The 21,278-nt window shown below is 42.8% G+C and overlaps 1 protein-coding gene across 1 annotated transcript in view; it reads left to right on the top strand.

The window, feature by feature from the left end:
* Positions 1-737: 737 nt before the first annotated feature.
* The window catches only part of LOC121945426 (glutamate receptor ionotropic, NMDA 2D), a 38,050-nt gene continuing 17,509 nt past the window's right edge, over positions 738-21,278 (top strand). Inside the window, exons 1-7 of the mRNA XM_042489583.1 lie at positions 738-1,130; positions 6,378-6,706; positions 7,820-7,934; positions 15,221-15,426; positions 16,259-16,427; positions 18,921-19,074; positions 19,556-19,681. Of these exons, the coding sequence (XP_042345517.1) occupies positions 753-1,130; positions 6,378-6,706; positions 7,820-7,934; positions 15,221-15,426; positions 16,259-16,427; positions 18,921-19,074; positions 19,556-19,681 (1,477 nt within the window). The 5' untranslated portion in view covers positions 738-752. The remainder of the gene's footprint in view (positions 1,131-6,377; positions 6,707-7,819; positions 7,935-15,220; positions 15,427-16,258; positions 16,428-18,920; positions 19,075-19,555; positions 19,682-21,278) is intronic.

The raw sequence follows: 21,278 nt of genomic DNA, 5'->3' as shown, positions 1-21,278 counted from the left end.
CGAGCGGAACAATGTTAATTAGCTGTGTGCTGTATACTGAAGCAGTATGGATTGACAGCTCTATGAACGGAGTATAAAGGAGAGCTGCTTATATTGCCATAACAAGTTACAATGTCACAATGTCGTGCATCCTCTCTGCGAAGAAAAGGTTTGGGCAAGTGCCGGTGGGACGGAGGGGAAGTTGAAGGTCAGGGTCGCTGATCTGCTGAAACTCTGCGGTGTTTGATCTGTAAATGGCACCAACTGGGGCTGTCGCTCTGCCTCTGATGTTCCTGGGAGGGAGGCAATGAGCAGACATGGGTGTGTGTATGACTGAATAAGTATGTATGTGTGTGCGCATGTGTGTGTGTGTGTGTGTGTGTGTGTGTGTGTATATGCACCAGAGGAACTAATGTCACATGATTTTCACCACCAAACGAGGGGGGAAAAACGAAACAAAAAGCGTTGCATTTTGTGCTTACAAATAACTGTTTTAGCCTTTTACTCTTGAGGAATTAAATTGTAGCACTTTGATGAACTTCCTTTGAAGATGTACCCTCGCCTAGTCCTCATCCCCTCCCATCCCTTGAACAGACTTTTTAGAAACACTCCCTTCTGGACGTCACGGGAGAATTCATGCAACAATCCTAGCTGTTTTAGCCCTGCGGCTGCACGAGTGCTGCTGCTCCATAAAAACTTCAAGCCCCGTGATGCCCTCGATGTTGTGCATAAAGATGGAGCAGTCCAGAGAGTTGTAGTTCTTTGTTGTGAAAATGCTGTCTGTTACTGTATTGTGGCTGCGTTTTAGACGCAGCACACATACAGAGGATGAATTCCACGCTGAGATTTTAAACCAAATCTGCTGCTTCTCTTTCCCAAATCAGGAATCAGGTTCCATCTTTCTCCAGTTCAGCTCCTCTACTGCCCTCCAATTAGAGGTCATCTTTGAGGTGCTGGAGGAGTATGATTGGACGTCCTTTTCCGTGGTGTCCACGCGCCACCATGGCTACCAGGACTTCCTGTCGGTGGTGGAGGGCCTGACCGACGGCTCGTTCATCGGCTGGGAGAAGAAGAGTGTGGTGATCCTGAACGTGACCGACGACCCTGGGGGGGCACGCACGCGCAGGCTGCTGAAGGAGAACGAGGCGCAGGTGAGACAGGGGGGGGGGAGGGGGGAAAGGGGGGAGGAAAGGGGAGGAAGTGCTGCGAGTATCATTGGGGGCCCCCTTTCTGACAGGCGGCTTCCCAGCTTTTTCCTTCCTTCTTCGTCTCTCCCTCTGTCCCTCCACATCTCTCTCTCCCCTCTCTCCTCTATCCCTCTGTTCTTCTCTTCCCCTCCCATCTGCCGAGGCATAAAGAGTTCAACGGTACAACGAAAACCACGAGTCAGTCTGATTTGCTGGCTGCTTGTCGGGTGGCATTGTGCGAAGAGTGATGCGCAAGGTGCTAAACAATTTAACATAGAGTTTTCCCCTTGTTTCCACTTAAGTAGCTTTAAAGTTGGAAAAAAAAAACCATCTTGTCCCAAACTGTCTGTCAGGATCACATACAGTATATATTCTGCAGCTCCTCATACTGTAAATAGTGTTTACACCCAGTGAAATATTCATGGCTGCATCCTCGTGCATTTAAATGGAAATATTCGAGATGTCTTGTGCATTATTTTATACACATATCCCCGAAATGCAACTTGACTTCGTTGGCATCTCTGGAAACTCTGAGCTCTCAACCAGCATCTCAGATAAAGATCTGTGGGTGTGAATAACGATGCTGGCAGGCCACTGCTTGGTGAAGATGAACATGTAAATCTCTAAATCTTTTTATCCAAACATCACCTTATTTAACAGACAATTTCATTTTAATTCCTTCCCTTCTTCTTAACTTCCAACCAATCACTCTCTGTCTTTATTTAACTTCATTCTGGTCACTTTCTCTCCATTACCGAAGTCAACGTCATGTCACAAGATCGGCCCGGTCTTTGTTTGGGGGAAACAGGGTTTTGATTGAAGAATATTGAGGCCAACATGGCATTTGATGAATTTTGAAGTTATCTCTGGCAATTCTAAGGGAGTGTTTCCCAACCTTTTTCCTCAAGGGACAACTGAGTAAACTGATGACCCCTGACTTAGTGGCATATTTCATGGATATTTTGTATTATATTCAATGTTTAACGATAACAGTACAGGAAAACTGATAAATTATACAGTTAATCCAAATAGTGAACACAATAACTGTATAATGAGGGATCTAGATCTGTTTTCACCATATTATGTCCAGTGAATATTGCATCTGTGATAAGTTTTCCTTGTCATTTTTAGTAACTTGGCCATTGTTATGTTGCTCTTAAGTTGTTTTAACTGTGCGCTTAACTAAAGCAGCACAAAGCTGTTTGGTAGAGAGCGAGGCTCTGTGAATATAGCTTGTGTTCAGATCTTCTCTAGGCCCTTATCCTGTGAGATTTTTTTGAAGTTTGATTTCGATTTGATTGTCCAGATTTCAGTTTTCCTTACAGAAATGAATCAAATGCTGCGATAAAGGCCTATTGTATCTTTGTTTCTTTATTTTATGTCGTCTCATACCCCTTAAAACTAAGAAAGCCTCATGACCCCAATGAAGCTTTAGCAACCCATAGTAGGGGTCAGGACCTCCAGGTTGGGAACCACTGATCTAAGGCATGTTGTCCCAATCAGCCTTGAATAATGCCTGAGGTTGGCTTACATGATACCCCTACCTTTGCACATAAACGAAGTATCAGGAAAGTTCTTGAAACTGGCCAAGCCTGAGCCTATAATGACTGCGGATTTTGTGGTCTGTTTTTGGGAATGTTGTTGCCTGAAATGTCTGATTTCACAGCTGTCTGTCGTTAAACCTGTTAATAATTTTAGCCATGCAATGCTACCAGTGAGCCCTGTCGGTGTGTTTGTGTGACTGTTTGCGAATCAGTAGCCTACGCAGCAGTTTAAAAAAGTCAAATTTGCATTGATGGGACAAAATTACAAGCAGAATTCACAGGGATTAATTTGCATTAATTGTTGTGATTGCAACATCCTGGTCGAACTGATTATTTGACTCACAGTACTGTGCAAAAGTCACATAGCCACCATAGAATTATTGTTTTAACAAAGCTGTAATGAGGATGTATGTATATTTATTCCTTAGTCTCTTTATTAATATACAAAGAATACAGAGAACATGTACAATGCATTAGAACACCAAAAACAAGTTAACACAGAAGAGTGAAGTCAGTATTTAGTGTGAAACATGGAATTGTACAAGCATAACAAAATGTAGCTCAAACAATCAATATTGAGCTTTGGACATGTCTGGAATGTAACCAGGTGTAAATACACACAGAAGATTAGTTTAGTAAATGTCATATTGTCTGCCCAAGAGAGTTCAAGACAGTTTTATTTTGAAATATTTTCATTTTTAGTATTATACACATATTTCCTGTGTGTTCCACTCTCAGTAAAGAGTCTACAGAGGAAAAAAAATGTATAATCACTATAAACTTGCTAAAATAACAAGGTTTACAGTGGCCTACGACATCTGCACAGTATTGTATTTGTGTAAGATTAGTTATTATTCTTGCCTGAACTGGGAATAGCAGACATAAGTGTGATTTGACTTTGGTGTCGAGGGTCTGTTTTGGTTGACACTCCCATCTCGTCAGTGTTTACCGATCCCTCTTGATGGCTGCCAAGCTGTTTTTTCTTTGTGATTTCACAACTGGTATTTTATGAAACTGGAGACTTGGATTTGTTTATTCTTGTTACTTATACAGCCAGTTACCCGGCAGCTCTTTGGCAGACTGGAATGCTGATATCACAAGAAAAACAATCTTAATTTTCCATTTTTCCGAGCTATCTGCATTGCCACGAACAGTACTGTGACTGATTTTCCCCCCACCCCATAATCACTGGCAACAGCAGGCCGTAAGTAGACTTTTATGTAACTTATATAGAATATATATATCTATATAAAGTTAACAGCATCAATCTTTTATTTTATATTCTGACAGTGAAACAAAAACTCACCCAACATTTCAAATTCACATCATGATTAACCAGAATGACTCGTGGTTTTGGCTTGTACCTGTCGAGTGTCATTCCTCCATACTGTGTGCCTGCTCCCTCTCCCTCCCAACTGCCTTGCTCGTTCCTCCCTTTCCTTTTTAACTTCTATTCTCGCTTCCCCCTCTTAACTTGTTGGTTTTATTCAGCACTTCCTTTATCTTCTTCTTTAACCCTGTCATCCTTACTTAAACCTCCTCTTTGGCCCCAAGATCCTCCTGTTCAATTTTTCTCTCATCTCCATGTTCTTCCTCCTCTCCCTCTTTTCCTCCCACCCCTCTCTGCCTCCCCTCCTGCGTTTCTTTGCCTGGAGACAAGCTCACTCTCCTCTGCTGCCTTCCTGTTCACCTCCATCTCTGTATGGCTATCTTTCATTCCTTCAGTCCATCCCTCTTGCCGCATGTCTTCCCGGCCACAGACTCTCCGCTGGCTCGGTTTAGTCTGGGTCTCAATGTCATCGCTAATGTCCCAGCATGGCCACTGCAGCTCTGCGTGTGTGTGTGCGCGCGTGACTGTGTGTGTGTGTTTGTGTCTGTAAGTGTGTGCGGTTGTATTGGATTCCTTAGACTCCACTCTGCTAGTGTCACTGTTAATACAACATACTGCCTGCAGCGGGTTGCCTATACGCAGTGCTTGCTTTTTAACCCTCTTACTTTTCAACGAACCCCGTTCTTTTAGCGTTTTTACTCCTGCAGGGCTAATAAATGCTTGCGATTGCTTAGTGATGCTGTGTTTGCATTACATGCTTTCTCTCTTTCTCTCTCTCTGTGCAACATATATGGTAATTTCCTCTACATTGTAAGGTCTGACGCAGGTCTCTGGGTCAATTTCTACTCAATTCTCTTTCTTTTATTCCATTCCTCTTCCAGCTTCTGCCTTGTCAGTATGTCTTCTGCTCTCTCTCTCTCCGTTGTATGTTCCTCTCTTTCTCCATTTCCCGTCTTTAGATATCGTGTGTGTCTGTTTATAACTCTGATTCTCTCCTTCCCTCTTTAATTCAGTCTCCCTCTCTGTCTGTCGCCCTCCTTCTCCCTCCTTCCCTCCGTCCTCTCCCCCCCTCTGTCACTCTCATTCCCTGCCTAATTCACTGGAGGTTTATTGGCATACAGGCAGGATTGTTTTGCCAAGCCATTACAGTTCAAAATTCAATGAAGGCGCAATTCTCAAAATGTGCTTTCAGTCTGTTTCCCTTACCCCCCCCACTCCTCCTCCTCTTCTATGAAAGAGTTGTCTTTCTCTTTTCTTGTCCTTCGATTCCCCTTTGTCTCATTCCTACACCGTGTCATTTTTTATCTTTTGTTTTAAACGCTCTTACTCGTCCTTTTAGGACCCCCCCCCCCTTTGCGCCTTTCTGCTCAGCTCCATCTTCCTCTTGTCGATCCCTTTCCTCTCTTTCCATTTCCCCTCTAACCCCTTAAAACCCTCTTTGGTCAATTTCTACCCCCTCCTTCTCTCCCTCCTCACCCCTCCTTACCTCAGCACTTTCAGCAGAGAGCTCATCCACTGTCACTGCTCTGTCTGTCTATGTTCTTCTCTCTGTAATGTTTTCCTTCTCCCCTGCCACACTCCGTCACCAACACCACCCCTCCCCTGTCTTTTGCAAATATCTCTTATCTCCCCAGGCCGATTTCACCAAAATATGTCACCCTACGCCACCACCACCCTCCTCTTTTTCATTCCCCAAGGAATGACTTTTCTGTTTTTACCTCCTCCATCCGCTTGTTTTACCCCCCCACCACCACCTCCTGTTGTCTCCTTGCTTTTAATAACATATGTCAGTGTTTAACCTCTTTCCCCTTGTTTTCCCTCAGGTGTGTTTGGTCTTTAACCGCCCCTCCCTCCCCTTGCCTCCTTGCCTTTCTATCTCTCTCCTCCACCACTTTCATTTTCCCTCTCTTCTTTTACCCCTGTTTTCATTATTCATAACTGTTTCATCAGGCTCATTAAGCACTGACCCCTGTTGCCTCCCGCACCTCCTGGTTAGCAAGCATCACACAGCCACACCGCCTCTCCTCTTTCTGCCGCTTCTCTCCCAGAATCATATGTCCGACTCCTGTGAACCTTATCACATCGGCTTACAGCTATCTCTCCTCTTACCTCTCCGAGCACCCTTGGTTTTTTCTCGATATGGCCTTTTCTATCCAACCTTCTTCCCCCACCCGTTCAGGTGCACCTCTGCTCCGGCTCTATCTGTCTCCCCCTTACTTCTCCCCCCCTCTGTCTCTCTCCACGTCCCCCCTGTCCCCTCCTTATCTCACTAGCGTGTATGTGTGTGTGTGTCTCCCCTCGTCCCTGTTCCCTCCCTGCCTTCCTGCTGTCCTCCAGGTACGCTTGCTGTACTGCTCCCAGGAGGAGGCTGAGCTGGTCTTCCGAGCCGCCTGGGCCGCCGGTCAGGCCGGAGCCTCGCACATGTGGTTCGCCGTGGGGCCAGCTCTCTCAGGTTTGAGCATGGAGAGCCTGCCCCGGGCTCTGTTTGCAGTGCGGCCTCAGGGCTGGAGGGACGAACCTCGCCGGAGGATTGCTCGGGGTGTGTCTGTGCTGACTCACGGGGCAGTGGCTATGCGCAAGGATTACGGAACCACGGGTGGGCCCAACTTTGTCACTAACTGCATGACGGACGCCAATCAAACCCAGAGACTACGAGGCAGGATGAGGTGAGAGGAAAGCTTTAAGCGGAGAATGTGAGGAGCAAATGAAAATAAATGTAAGGATCGGGGAGAGCACAAGGCCCTTGGCAGCCTCCAGATGAAAAAGAAATAGAGACAGGATCAGGTGTATTCTATGAAACGACTTGGTTCAGCGCCAGAATGAGCTGGAAGGTATATGGGTGGAGTTGGTACATTCAGTGTCAGAGAGCAGGCACAGAGGGGATATCTGAATTTGGAGCTGGCTATCATCCATGCAAAATAGATGTTGTTGGTGCGTGTAGTTGTGAGTTGGCAAAATTACCCCAGCATCTGTAGCAAGCGGACCATGTCTCATGTATATTAATGAGCCAGCTTTAATATATTCCTCGTAGGCTGTGCAAACAGGCAGCAGCACACTCTAACAGGTAGCCCGAGTGGCTCTCATCTTCGTTTGCTTTTAACGCCACTCATGCACACCATACGCGTGATACTGTATAGAGAGATTACTCCAAGTTTGGTCAGTGTGATGAGCCAAACATATAATTGATTACTTTATTTACAGTAATTTTAGTAAATGAAGCACAGCACAAGCAGTGTGGCAATTAAAGGAGAATGATTAATGGACTCCTTCCTCCTTTGTTTATAAACTATGTCCATGAACAGAACTCTTTTATTATTTTATTTTTTTGCAGTGCTACCTGCTGTTCACCGTCTGCAACTACAAGCTGCTCTTCCATATGAGCCTTTCTGTCATGTTAAAAAAAAAAGAAAAAGAAGCTTTCAGGTTTTGTGTTTTGAAGCCAGCAAGATGACATGAGGAGACAATTAAACGTCTGTCCCGTGTGATTATCAGGCAAACTATAGAGCTCGCAGGCGATGCAGAGAGCAGCAGTTGTTTGACTTCAAAGATCCTGACAATTCTGTGTGTCTGATCATTTGTCTGTAGATTTGATTCACAGACAAGCCCTCTCCGTCACCACAGAGGTGCTGTGATTTAGTTTCAAGAGGGGAGAGAAAAGGCTTACTGTTGCATCATAAACAGCCTTCTGATTTCTATTTTCTGCCTCAAGAAAAAATTAGTTAATGTGACTAATATTATGTAATTTACTTCTCCTTTTGTCTCCATCTGTCACCATGCAGATATTTCGGCAACATCACGCTTGGTGGTCGAGACTATTCCTTCAATAGCGACGGTTACCTGGCCAACCCCTTCCTGGATGTAATTTCCTGGACCCCTGGACGCGGATGGGAAGATGTAAGGACATGACATCAGTTCTTGTTGTTTAATCGTGTGCTCATTTGACGAGAAAGGTTGCTGTTTAATCACATAATACACCTCATTGACTATTATTTTGTTGTCTCCATAAGCTGTTTGGATCTTGGGATTTACGAGAAACTGTAATTTTGTCCTCTGCAACAACCGCAAGGACAAAAGCGTCTAGCAATTGAACTCAGAGCAGGTTTTGTAGTGATTGGTTGTTGAGTCTTAATCACTCTGCATGAGCTCGAGGAGTAGATCCGTGCTGCATTGGCATCTGCAATGAAAATATAAACCTGACAGTGAGAATAGGCAGGTCGCGTGGGTTCATGTTCATGTAAAGTTCAGTATGGCTATCGGTGCCTGAGGCAGGGTAGCGAAGTTGGCTGCTGACCGTTTGACCGTGCTTTGTGTGCTCCTACTGTGCCTGTTCAGTTTCTGCTGTCTCTCTGTAACTCTGCTGTCTCCCGTTTAAAGCACTCTCACACAATACCACAAATGCACACACACACACATTTATAGTGCAGAAATGATTGTGAGAGTTCTTATAATCACAGTTTTGATAACTCTCTTAATCATGTAAAGGGACAGTCGACCCCCAAATGAAAAAATACAGACTTTTCCTCTTACATATAGTTCTGTTTATCAAATCTAGATTGTTTTGGTGTGAGCTGCCGAGTGTTAGAGATATCGGCTGTAGAGACGTCTGGCACTCGGCTTGTGGTGCTCAAAGCGCTCAATATAAAAAAGATAAAAAATCAACAACAATGTCTCTTTCCAGAAATCATGACCCGGTTACTTAAGATAATCCCCAGACCTTGTTGTGAGCAGTTGCATGTAGGAACTACTTTCTTTCTAGTGAACGATACCTGCCAGCTGTATCACAGCACAGGAGGAAGTGTGTGTGTACTCGTGCTTTTGACAGCACGAGATGTAAACACGAATGGCCTCCTCCTTGTCTAAGGTGTCATGTTAACTATCTCAGTGGTGGTAGCTGTGCTTGCAGTAGATGCACGCTTCCTAACACCATTGGTGGGTGTAGTTATACCGAAAGAAAATAGTTCCTACATGGAACTGCTCACAACAAGGTCCGTGGATTATATTGAGTCATTGGGTCATGATTTCTGGAAAGAAGACATTGCTTTTGAGTTTTTGAAAATGTATTTTTTGGCCATTTGAGCAACACAAGCCATCGAGTGCCATCTAGCTCCGTTACATTGAAGAGAAGTCAGACATCTCTGCAGCCAAACAATCTAGATTGATAAATACTACTACAGGTAAGAGCAGGAACATGTCATTTTGATTTTGGGTTGAACTGGCCCTGAACAGTCAATAAATAGGTGAAAAATATTTACTTTTTGATTGTAATTTGAATATTTTTAGACTGCTGGTCTGACAAAACGAGCATCACCGTGGCATTGGGAAATTATGATGGGTCAGTTAATCGATAAAACATGTTCAAAATGTCTTAACACAATACGTGCATGCTCATATGAAGCTTTGAAGACATGTTGGTTGTTGTAATCTTCCTTCCTTTCTTTACTGGTTGTGACCGTGACCTTATTGTGGTTGTACAGTAAGCGATGAAGGACAGAAGCCACAGTACTAGTTTTGTTGGGGTGAAGCTCAGATGTCTGAGTCATTTATATTGAGACATTAAGAGTTTCTTGAGTTTGAATTTCTCTTTTAATGATTTCCTGGGCATTGTTGCTGAGATCAGTCAGAGGAATAGAACATAAGAAGGGACTTTTGTTCCAAAAAATGAAAAATACCCAATTGATTTGACTGTTTTTGTAATGCATTACTACACAGAAAGAGGATTGTGGATTTTGTCGCCAATCTCTCACATCATTGGAGTCGTCATGGCTTGAATAGAGAGGAAGAATCCTTTAGTCTTTAAATGTACATATGGGTAGGAGAGAGTATTTAGACAGGCTTAAAAATGTTAACCTATCCTTTAATCGATAAAACAATCATTAGTTGCAGCCCTGCAGTCAAACACATCCACTTGTACATTTCAGTCTTCGTCATTTTGCTGAAAGCAGTGTTCTGATGCTGGTCTGATCAGTAGCTGCTTTTTTTCCTTTTCTGCTGCCTGTGTTTTCAGGTCTTTAACTGTAAATGAAATGCAGATTTTAAATAGTGCTGAAGATTCAGGGTGTTATTACCATCTAGTTGTACGATCACCATTGTGCGTTTGAGTGTCTTGTCTACATAACTGCATGCGCGTCTAAAGCACCGGTATCCGCGGCGTGTCATGCATATTCTATAAAGCTGGTGGTTTGTTCAGAAATCCTTAATACGAAGCCTTGTCACCTGTTGGAGATGTTTTCCCTTTAATACGCCGGGATTTTACCCTTGTCAGTGTCAGAAGAGAAAGCACTGCTCATTTTCTCAGCTGCACACTGCACCTCAACACCACACGCCGAACATGCATAAAGACACACGGCGCTCTCGGAACATACACTCCGCAACTGCACATAATCACGAGCGCTGCACTAATACAAATACCGATGCACCCACACAAGCTTACGCACACACATGAGCATAAATACACACATTGGTGGTTCTCAGCCTCCTGCTGGTTTTAACAGCCCACCAGAGTCCAGTCTCAGCGTGTCGTAACATGCTGACTCCTGCCATATCCCTCAAATCCCTTTCAATTAGAAGCTCCTGCACTGGTCCTTCGACTCTGTGCAAACCCAGGGTACGAAACCCGCCCACATACACACACACACACTGAGAACTTACACACAGACATCCACATGTGTGTGCACACAAATGAGGGCACATACTGTATGCGTATACACACATGCTTACACCCTTCTTGCATAAACCCTATTGCACGCACACCCACAATGAGGATAAGACGCCTGTATCTGCCTATTATGCACATCCACGCTGTTGGCTCTCCCTGAATATTTAATGTTCTCTTTACAATGACTGCACCATTACCTAGAGCCCGGGAGCACCCAGCTTAGCTTACTGAAACACTGCAGACTAATACTGAAGGTTGTCCAGCATTAGCATGGCTTGTTTCAGCTACAGATCCTGCACACGAAGCGAGATGTTCCTGGATATTACCGTAATTTAATGAACATTTATCAACGCCACTCACAGCTGCTAAAGGCTAAAGCAGCTCCCAGTCCTCAAAGTTTTCCTCCAAACCAGAATACTTTCTCTGCTTCAAAATGTTCCAGCAATTTGAAGAGTCTGAAGTGGTATTTTTTCTGCTGTTCTTTTCCTGACGTTTGCGTGTGCATTTTTCTGTCTGATAGAGAGTAGTGTGTTCTCCTGTAAGCTCTATCTGTTTTCTGTCTGTGTTCCCCGAGTGTGTTTTGATTGAATGTCTGTTGCGGAGCTGCGGTCGAAGTGCAGTCGAAATACTGTCATTGTTGCCACCTCCTCCTCTTCTCCCTGCCAACGCTTGCATTACACAGACAGGCAGGCTGCCAAACTTTACATTACTTTACTGCCCTGCTTAAGCACCCACTTTCATTTATGTATTTTATATATGTGTGTGTGTGTGTGTGTGTGTGTGCGTGTGCGTATGTAACTGTATATCTTTATATATTTCTGTGTGTGTGGGGGAGTGTACAGTATGATTGAGCACTTTCTTTTATGTATGTCGCCTCAGATACACTTGTCATGACACTTAGAAGACACTTTTATCAGGTGATCATGCCGAAATGTGTCAAGTGATGCTGCAAGAGGAAGGTTCAAAACAAAAAAAGAGACTACTCTGAATCTTCTTGGGTGTGGTTTTGCCTTGTGCAGCTTTCAAAAGTGTGAATATGCCAGGCAGCAGCATCCAACACATCCAGAGAGCATATGCAAAGCGAAGGGGAAAACAATGATACAGCCAAAGGGATGCTTGACAGACATTTTTAGGTCAACAGTGGACACAGAACAATGTGGTCTCACAACATCATCCCCGAACAGATTTTAGGAATCATACTGAAATGACATCTGTGCACGAGTCTATTCTCTGCACACATGCTTTTTGTAAAAATGTCTAAAAGACATTTGACCAGAGCTTGTCACATGCAATTCCTCAATCAAACTAAGTCAGATTTAACCTTAAAGGGATAGTTCACCACAAAATCAAAAATCCATATTTTTCCTCTTACCTGTAGTGCTCTTTATCAATCTAGATTGTTCTGGTTTCAGTTGTTGAGTGTTTTGAGATTTTGGCTGTAAAGATGTCCGTCTTCTCTTCAGTGTAATGGAACTAGATGGCATTCAGCTTCTGGTGCTCAAAGCACCAAAACAAAACATTTGAAGAACTCATCAGCAATGGCTATTTCTAGAAGTCATGACTGGGTCAGTCGAGATAATCCACAGACCTTGTTGTAAACAGTTTCATGTAGGAACTATTTCCTTTCTCAATCATGTCACGGCACAAAAGGAGGCTGCTGCTGTTAGTTCACCTGGCACCACTGAGCTAGCTAATCAACAACTTGGCCGAGAAGGACGTCATTAATGTTTATTTCTTGCTCTGTCATGAGAATGTTGCAGAGTGTTGGATATATCGATAGAAATGTTTGCTCTCTTTTTAATACAACACAGCAACTAGATGGCACTTAGCTTGTGCTGTTAAAAATGCCAAAAATACATTTGGTTACTCCAGTTACTCAAAATAATCCACAGAACTTGTTTTGAGCAGTTTCAATATTTCATTTCTACCGGACTACACTGACCATATCACCACACAGACGGAAGCGTGCGTCCACTCATGGATGAGAGGCTGGATGTCGGCATCCTCCTCTGCTGAGCTGCAACATTATCTAGCTCACTGGTACAAGGTGTTCTAACAGTCGATGCACGCTTCGTCCAATGTCCAATGATTCAGTTGGTAGATGTAGTTTGGTGGAAAGGAAGTAGTCCCTACAGGAAACTGCTCACAGCAAGGTTTGTGGATCATCTTGAGTAACTGGGTCATGATTTCTGGAAAGAGACATTGCTGTTTTTTAAATGTATTTTTTTGGCGCTTAAGCCGAGTGCCACCTAGTTTCATTATAATAGAGAGATATCTCCAGTACTCGAGGAACTTCACACCAAAACAATTTGGACGGATAATAGCTCTATAGGTAAAAGAAAAATATGTATTTTTGGGTTCAACTGTTCCCTTTAAATTTAGTCCCATGCTATTAAAACGCCTAGGGAATGGAAATGTGCATTTCTGCCTGCTGCAGAAACACTTCCATCACCATAGTGTAGCTCCCTGAGAAAAGCTTATTGTTCTGTTTCTTGCTGCACTCCTACTCAAAGCCATTATATCTAATTATATGGCAATGTCTGATTTGACACCCAAGTAGATGGCTAGTACAAACAAATCTGGATCACCACTGTAACCCCATCAGTCAGAGTAGCCTTTGCACATGCATAAGTGTTTCAGGTAATTGCTCCCAGCTCACATAACGATAAATATTTAGGACCTGGTGTTCTAAAAAATAGAGCGAGTGGGCATAATAACTTGTATAATACATGTACCATATAATTAAAACCGGTACCATAGTCCTGCAGTAAATACAACCTTTGTGAAGCTTATTATATTACCTTTTTATTGAGACTGTCAGGAGGGAGATGTCCATTAATCTCTGTAGTCATTTTGTGGCCATGGGTTGTGATACAGTACAGTACAGCTTATTTCCCCTTATCGATGTCATGCAAGAGTACAAAATGAAGTTGAATACAGTAATTGTCGCAGGGGCTTTTGTATATGTTTGAGACTGTATAATGTTGTATAGGTGTTAATGTTGTTTTTAATTCCCTCTGTGTAAAATCATATAAGGCTATGCTATCGTTATAAAACAAAATAGGCTTCTTTAATGAACAGTTGTTTTATATTTAATTTAGTGGTTCCGTAACAGAACATTGCTCTCTTTTTAAAGCTCTGTTCTGTAGCTTTCTTAAATTTCATTTTATAATATGTGATAGATACAGTATTTTAGTGTGCATACTTTCAATAAAAGTAATATTAAAGTGGTTGTAGGCAATTATACCAACTATCAAAAATTAAAGAATGAATAAATTACATTAGAAAACACTCCACTGAAAGACTTAATATTTAAACATAATTATATTTCCGTACTTTGGCATCAGATACACAGATCTGTATTTGTGCCCTGTGTGAATGCAAAATGCATTTGTTAAAGGACTCTTGAAGCCCTACAACTGTAACTTTCTCATAGACATTGCCAAGAAGTGTCAATGACTGACTGACTGGGAATTCTGTGTAACTGAATTACTGTGAAATGCTGAGTGCTGAGGCTGGCTAACTGCTCTCTCACACCTCTGCTGCTGTGCCAAGCTAACACATGTGGACCAATCTTTCTACCATATGAACAGATACAATATTACTACCAACCCAGTCTTCTAGCAAGAAGTAAGACAGCAAACAAGTTGACCCCAATACTGTTATAGTAATGGAGCGTTGCAAATTAGTAAAGCCTAAGATTGGACTTATTTAGCCTTTCTGGGGTTATTTTACAGTTAAATCAATGCATTTTACCATAAGAACAAGATCTGGATTTGGGATTCAAAATGTAACCTAGGAGATAACATCCCGCGTGTAGGAAATAATGTCTCGGAAGAAGGAGACAGCATCCTGTGTGTAGGAGACAACATCCCGTACATAGTAGCTGATATATTTGTATGTACGGTATAACATCTCATGTGTAGAAGATAATATTTTGTATAAAGGAGATAACATCATGTACATAGGAGATAACATTCTGTACATTAGACATAATATTTCGTATGTAGAAGATAACGTCCCATACGTAGGTGATAATATCTCTAACGTAAATGCATCAACTTTGGCCAACACCAACACTGCCCAAAACAACAACAAAAAAATCCTCCTTCCATCCCTCTCAGGGCTTTACTATGTAAAACAAAAACAAAAAAAATGACAGCATTAAAATACTAAAAGTTTAAAAAGTGTATACATTTCCATGATGTTCCTGACCGTCTTAATTTAGGATAGCAACAAAGGCTTCTGTTACTCTACTATATTATAGACATAAGTAGAAGTCGTATCATGCAGATGTAATTATTGCAAGTGTTACTCATTGTACCTCTTTTCTACTATCCTCAGTCAAGGCAAATGTGGGTTGACTTATGTCTTTTTGATACTTGCTTTGTTTTCTGCTGGTTTTGTTCTCAGTATAAACAAAGCTGGCATTCATTAAAAGAAAACATATACTGATCGTGGCAGAAATGTGTGTGTGTTTGTGTGCTCCACCTCTCTCTAATGTCTGTCTTGTCTGTTCCCTCAGGTAGGCTGGTGGGAGAACGGCGTGCTGAGGCTTCGGTACCCAGCCTGGTCTCGCTACGGGCCATTCCTTAAACCACCTGATGATGCCCAGCACCTGCGCGTTGTCACACTGGAGGAAAGGCCATTTGTCATTGTGGAGCTGGCGGACGCTGCATCGGGGACCTGCATCCGTGACTCAGTGCCCTGCAGACGACCCCTTAACGCCAGGTTTAAGATGATGTCTTTTATGTAGGATTTGATGCAAATGACTTATTCCATATTCTGTTTCGCACAGACTAGAATTTTAATAATGGAAAAATGAAGAGTAGTAGCCTCTCTACTTTATTTATATCTGTGTTATGACTGGAGTTCCTGAGCTCTCATGATGCCATCCAATTGAGGTGACATCAATCACCTATCAAGACTGTGGTCTCCTCACTTGCTGAGCGTAATCAATAACAGACTGCACTCCAGAGGATCAGTGGAATGACTCAGGGGTCTGGAATCAGATATGACCACAGTGGAGCTTTATGGTTCATCAGCTTCTGAGGGGATGACAGCACCTATCCTACACTGGTCGATCAAACCTGTCACCAAGTGCTGGGCTACAATATTCCTCCTCTGTGGCCATTTCCCTTCCCTTCCCTTCCCTTCCCTTTTCCTTTTCCTTTTCCTTTTCTTTCCTTTCCTTCCCATTCCTTTTCTTTACTTTTATGTTTCCTTTCCTTTCCCACTCTACAATACTCTACTCTTCTACTCTGCTCTACTTTACCCAACTCTACTCTGCACAACTCTGCTTTACTCTGCTATACTCCCGGCCCATCCAGCCTGCTCTGTCCCTGCCTGTCCCGGCCCGGCCCGTACTGTCCCTGCCTGTCCTGTCCCAGCCTGTCCCGTTCCCTGCCTGTTCTGTCCCCTTCTGTACTGTCCCGGCCAGTCCTGTCCTGTCCTGTCCTTGTGATTGATTACACATTCCGCATTTCGTGATGCAGTCTTTAAGGCTTTTTGTTTGACACTTTGATTTTTCGCTCATCTTTTCTTCTCTGTGATTCATCCACAGTGCCATCCACGAGGGTGTGGCTCCCATGAAGCAGTGCTGCAAGGGCTTCTGCATCGACATCCTCAAGAGGTTGGCCAAGATTGTCGGCTTCACCTATGACCTTTACTTAGTGACCAATGGGAAGCATGGGAAGAAAATTGATGGGGTTTGGAACGGCATGATTGGAGAGGCAAGTCTTTGTGTGTGTGTGTGTGTGTGTGTGTGTGTGTGTGTGTGTGTGTGTGTGTGTGTGTGTGTGTGTGTGTGTGTGTGTGTGGAGGTGCCCGTGGTTCTGCCTGTCTGCCTTTGTGAGAAATGTGTTCTTGATGTCGGCCCTGTATCACTTTTGTGAAAGGTGTGTGTGTGAGTGTGTGTGTGTGTGAGAGAGTTTATATTTGTGCCTCTGCGTATTTTGTGTTGCATTTATAGCTACCAAGCTGCACAGTAGCATTCCTCTGTGTGTGCTTCTGCTTCCTGGGTGAGCAGTTAAACGCTATGTGTCACATCAATCGCTGTGAGAGTTATGGCCACTTAACCACTGCCGGAAATCAGACAGCTGTCATTTATTAAACACGCACATGCACACACACACACAAATGTGCAGACACACACACAGTAATGGAGGACAAAATAATGCACAGTAACACAAATTAGACTGACAAGCACATGTGGTGAACACACACTTCCCTAAAGTATTTTTATCTGCAGAGACTAGGGGTGTAACAATTCACAAAATTAGCAGTGCGGTTTTTAATTTTTTTCACTTTATGTTATTTTAATTAATTTACTTATTAAAACTAATATAAAAACATTAAAATATAAAATGAAGTATCAAAATTTTAAGCAAATTCAAACAAAAGGAGGGCTGTAAACTTTGGTTGGTTGGTCAGTTGTTTCGTTTTTATTGGCTGTTGGTGATGCGTTAAAAAGGTAGCGTGTCCACCAAAGCTTTTTCCCAGGTGGAGACACAGGTTGTTTTTCACGACTTGTATTTGTCCTCTGTGACGGATGATCATTGTGGTATTTGTCCTGCTCTTTCTTCACTGATTGGCTGGCAGATGATAGTGATAATCGCAGTGTTTTTACTCTTTTTCAACTCTTATTTTTAATCAGAAAACGGATAAATAATCACTGAGGAAATTAGGTGTTGAATTCATCATTATGGATTTATTATATTAAATCTTCAAAAAGACACAGTTCAAGGCTGGATCACAAAGCTTCTGAAAGGAATGTGATCACACTGGACTTACTGAAGTGGCAGGATGGCTATCGTTAGCTTCTTTGCCAAAAAAAATAAGTCTCTGTCTGGTATGCAGTGTTACAGACATGTTTAACATCAGTAATGTCATGTTGTTTATGATATCGTAAATCCCAGAGTTAACCTCCATAGTGTGCGAAATATCCGATTTTTCTCGTTGGTCCTGTTCGAGGCGTTGTGGTTAGACGGACTCTCGCATGCAGCTCAGGTGGGAAAGTGTTACCGGGTGCTCTTTATTTTCAGATAATATTCCATCAGATCACATTCATTCTTTCACTCGAGGAATTCGACTTACCTGAATTAACAGAGATTAACAGAGTTTTTCCGAAATCCTGCAGAAATTTCCACTTTTTTTCTTTTTAAAATGTATCCAAACTTAAATTATAATTGCCACTCGGAGCTGTGTATTTTTCCCCCAAAATGTAATAGCCTTAGCTCAAAGAATCGTTCGGTTTGTTGTTTGTGTGTGCCAAACCGAAAGCCTCATACTGAACAGTTCAGTACAAATGCGTGTATTGTTACACCCCTTGCAGAGACACATCCATGTACACACATAGAAGCAAACAAAGGCACATTGTCAGACACCCCCTGGCTAGTTGCGATTAGTCCTTGATATTTTCTCTGCAATTCTCACCGAGGTTCATGATCCGCCATCAAGAAAGACACAGAGATGCTGGCATGAAAAAAACAGGCACACACAAACAAACACATGCTCACACACATACTGAGATCGATACGGGGGCTGCTGTTTCATTGAAGCGCCCCGCTGTTTCTATCTTTGTCCCAGAGGGAACTTGCCAAACGCCAGTTGTCACGCGTTCCAAAACAGCTCCAACGCTCTCTCCTGCTCCATCATTTATAACTTGAGCCGGGGCCAGAGCTGGCTGTCGAGTCTATTTTCACATGCGAAAGGCCAAGTGAATTTTGTTTTCTCAAACTAATGTCTGTCTTTTGATCAGATGTTCCAAAGCCTGCGATTCTTTGATCAGGTAATCCAGAGACTTGGCAAAGTTGAGGGGAGGGTGCTCTGCTTTCCGCTTCACTTCATTTTTCTGCTGATTTGCTCTGAAGAGCGGATGTGCCATGTCTAATGTAGATTAACATTTCACTTGTACAATCAGCAGACACAGCGGTTTTCAGGTTTTTCTAGATGGTGGCAGCGAGGAGAAGGGCCCTCACTCATTTTGTATGCTAAAGAGATGCACAAGAGACACGTGTTCAGTATTTGTACCAGATTGAGTCCCTGGCCTTTCTCATGCAGGCACATTTGAAGATGTACAAAGGGTCAGGGTGCAGAAATGTCACTATCTCACCTGGAAAGAAACCTTTTTGAACTGTAAAAGATTGGCTTTGTGTGTGTGTAACCGCCACAGGAATTACCCATAATTAGATTTCGCTCTCAGCACTGATTCTTGTCCCCTTCAGGTGGTTTACAAGCGAGCCGACATGGCCATTGGCTCGCTGACTATAAATGAGGAGAGGTCAGAGGTCGTGGATTTCTCCGTCCCTTTTGTGGAGACGGGGATCAGTGTCATGGTCTCCCGTAGCAACGGAACTGTATCACCATCCGCTTTCTTAGGTAAGAGGCTGTGTTTGTTTGAGGCGTCGAGCTGATGTACAGAATCTAATCTAATTGTAAAGTGTTGAGTTTGCATAAAGAGCCTCAGTCTTTGGCTGCTGGTCCTTACATCTAGATTAGCCGTTACTTTTTCTTAGCCGCTCGTGTCTTCCCAACTTGTAGTTTCACTCTGTCAGCAGACTCCAGGCTCCAGCGGGAGAACAGTTATTGGCCTATAGACTGCATTGAGATGATTGTTAAAAAAGAGAAACAGTGTTTATGGACTTCTGGAGAATATGTTTTCTCCGATGATTCCTACAATATTTTCACTGCATACAAGGCTCAACTCTGTGTATACAGTACATAATGTGCCTGAAAGCTTTGTTGCCCCCTGTATTGATAATGATAATAATAATGATGATAATTTAATAATACATTTTAAATGTTTTAATATGCCCTTATATTATGTTTAATTTAAATCTTCCTTTGTTTCTCTTTAAAGAGCCCTACAGTCCAGCAGTTTGGGTGATGATGTTCGTCATGTGCCTGACTGTAGTGGCTGTGACCGTCTTCATTTTTGAGTTCTTCAGCCCTGTGGGCTACAATCGCAGTCTCCAGACCGGCAAGAGTGAGTGATGGATCTAAGCTGTCTGTTTTTCTCAGTCTGACAGATGGGTCTGCGTGCAGCCCATCGCTTTTGCCACATGAATCAAACGGACAAACACTAAACACGCTCCTGGAATGTGGTTAAAGGACTTCAAAGTCAAAATGTTTTCTTTAGTGTGATAATGAACTTTGCTGTTTTCTTTTGAATTTGTTTTCTAGCTCTTTGATTGGTCAGCTGTCACATTCAGATTGAACCAATTTTGGCTTTATTCCCATACAACCCTTACCACTACCCATCTGTTTTTTGTGTTCCCCCCATTACTCCCATGGTGCCATAATGAAACAAAAACATCCCCTGTATGGGTGTTGCCATGTAAAGCTGGTGATGCTATTTTGAGGTTATCTGCAAAATAGCGAACTTCACGGTCCGGCGTTCCCACCCATACACCCGTTCAACCAATTTTGAGCAGCACCACTGAACACAAGCATCGCGACTGGAGCACACAGCCACCAATCATGACGTCAGAACCTTTTTTTATAGCATCAAATAACTAATTAAACCCAAACGTATCAAAAAAGCAAACACCTGAACAAACAGCATGATCAGAACTACGTAGAATAACAGAAACCATCCTTAGTTTGGTCCATGTCCATGGAGGAGGTGGGGTTTATGACCTATATTGCAGATAGCCACCAGGGCGCGATTAAGATGTTTTGCTTCACTTTTGGGCAGCTGTCATGGCGTCCATCGTTATCATACAGTCTGTGGTTCATGTGTAGGGGTAGGGTGTCCTGATTCTTGTTGGCTTGAGGGGTGAGATAAATTGCATCCTCCTCCAAGCCAATGTTTTTCAGAGGCACGCTACTAACCAAGTATTATGAGGCATCATCGACAAGATGGCTGCACAAGCAACAAAAGAAACCCTTAATTGTATTTGCTTCATGAGTAAAAATTTGACAATTCTGAATTATCTTAGTTTAATGTTTTGATGCATTGTGGTCATTTTCTTTATAATGAGCATAACAAAAATAGAATCTCTCTCAATTTGTTGATGTATTAGTAGCTAACTAGCTTGCCAGTTAACATTACATCGTTACTGCTGATTTGTGCACGACAGTCCTGCATTTAGACATATTTCCATGATACCTTTGCCCCCCTTTGATGACATATGACGCCCAAAGTTTAACTAGAGCCCAGCAGCAAAGTTGCTGCCCTTGTTCTGCTAATATATAATGCAGACTGACAGGGTAGGAGCACCATGGATGGATAATGAATGGGTCTATGGGGCACAGACAGGCGTCCATGCTTTTTCTACATAGCTCATGTAATTGTGATTATGACATTATATCAATAGTCACCTCTGCTTAAAATCATCTACGACTAGTGATGTTTTATCAGGGCCTTGAAGGGTTTTCCTATTTCAGAGGGGAAGATTTCAAACACTAGTCCTTGTAACTCTGTTCTGAGGGTCAGCTGGGTGAGGGTCAGAAGTAAAAATAAGAAATGGGATTGGACTTTGAATGTTCTGCCCTGAATCTTTAACTGTGAATGTGGCAAAGAGGAAATTACACCTACAGTATGTTGAACTGCATCCAAGTATTCTCGATATTGAAGCAGC

The sequence above is a fragment of the Plectropomus leopardus genome, chromosome 7, assembly GCF_008729295.1.
Source record: "Plectropomus leopardus isolate mb chromosome 7, YSFRI_Pleo_2.0, whole genome shotgun sequence".
Lineage (NCBI taxonomy): Eukaryota > Metazoa > Chordata > Actinopteri > Perciformes > Serranidae > Plectropomus > Plectropomus leopardus.
Note: the sequence above shows the minus strand (reverse complement) of the source record. Positions and strands in the feature narration are given on the sequence as shown.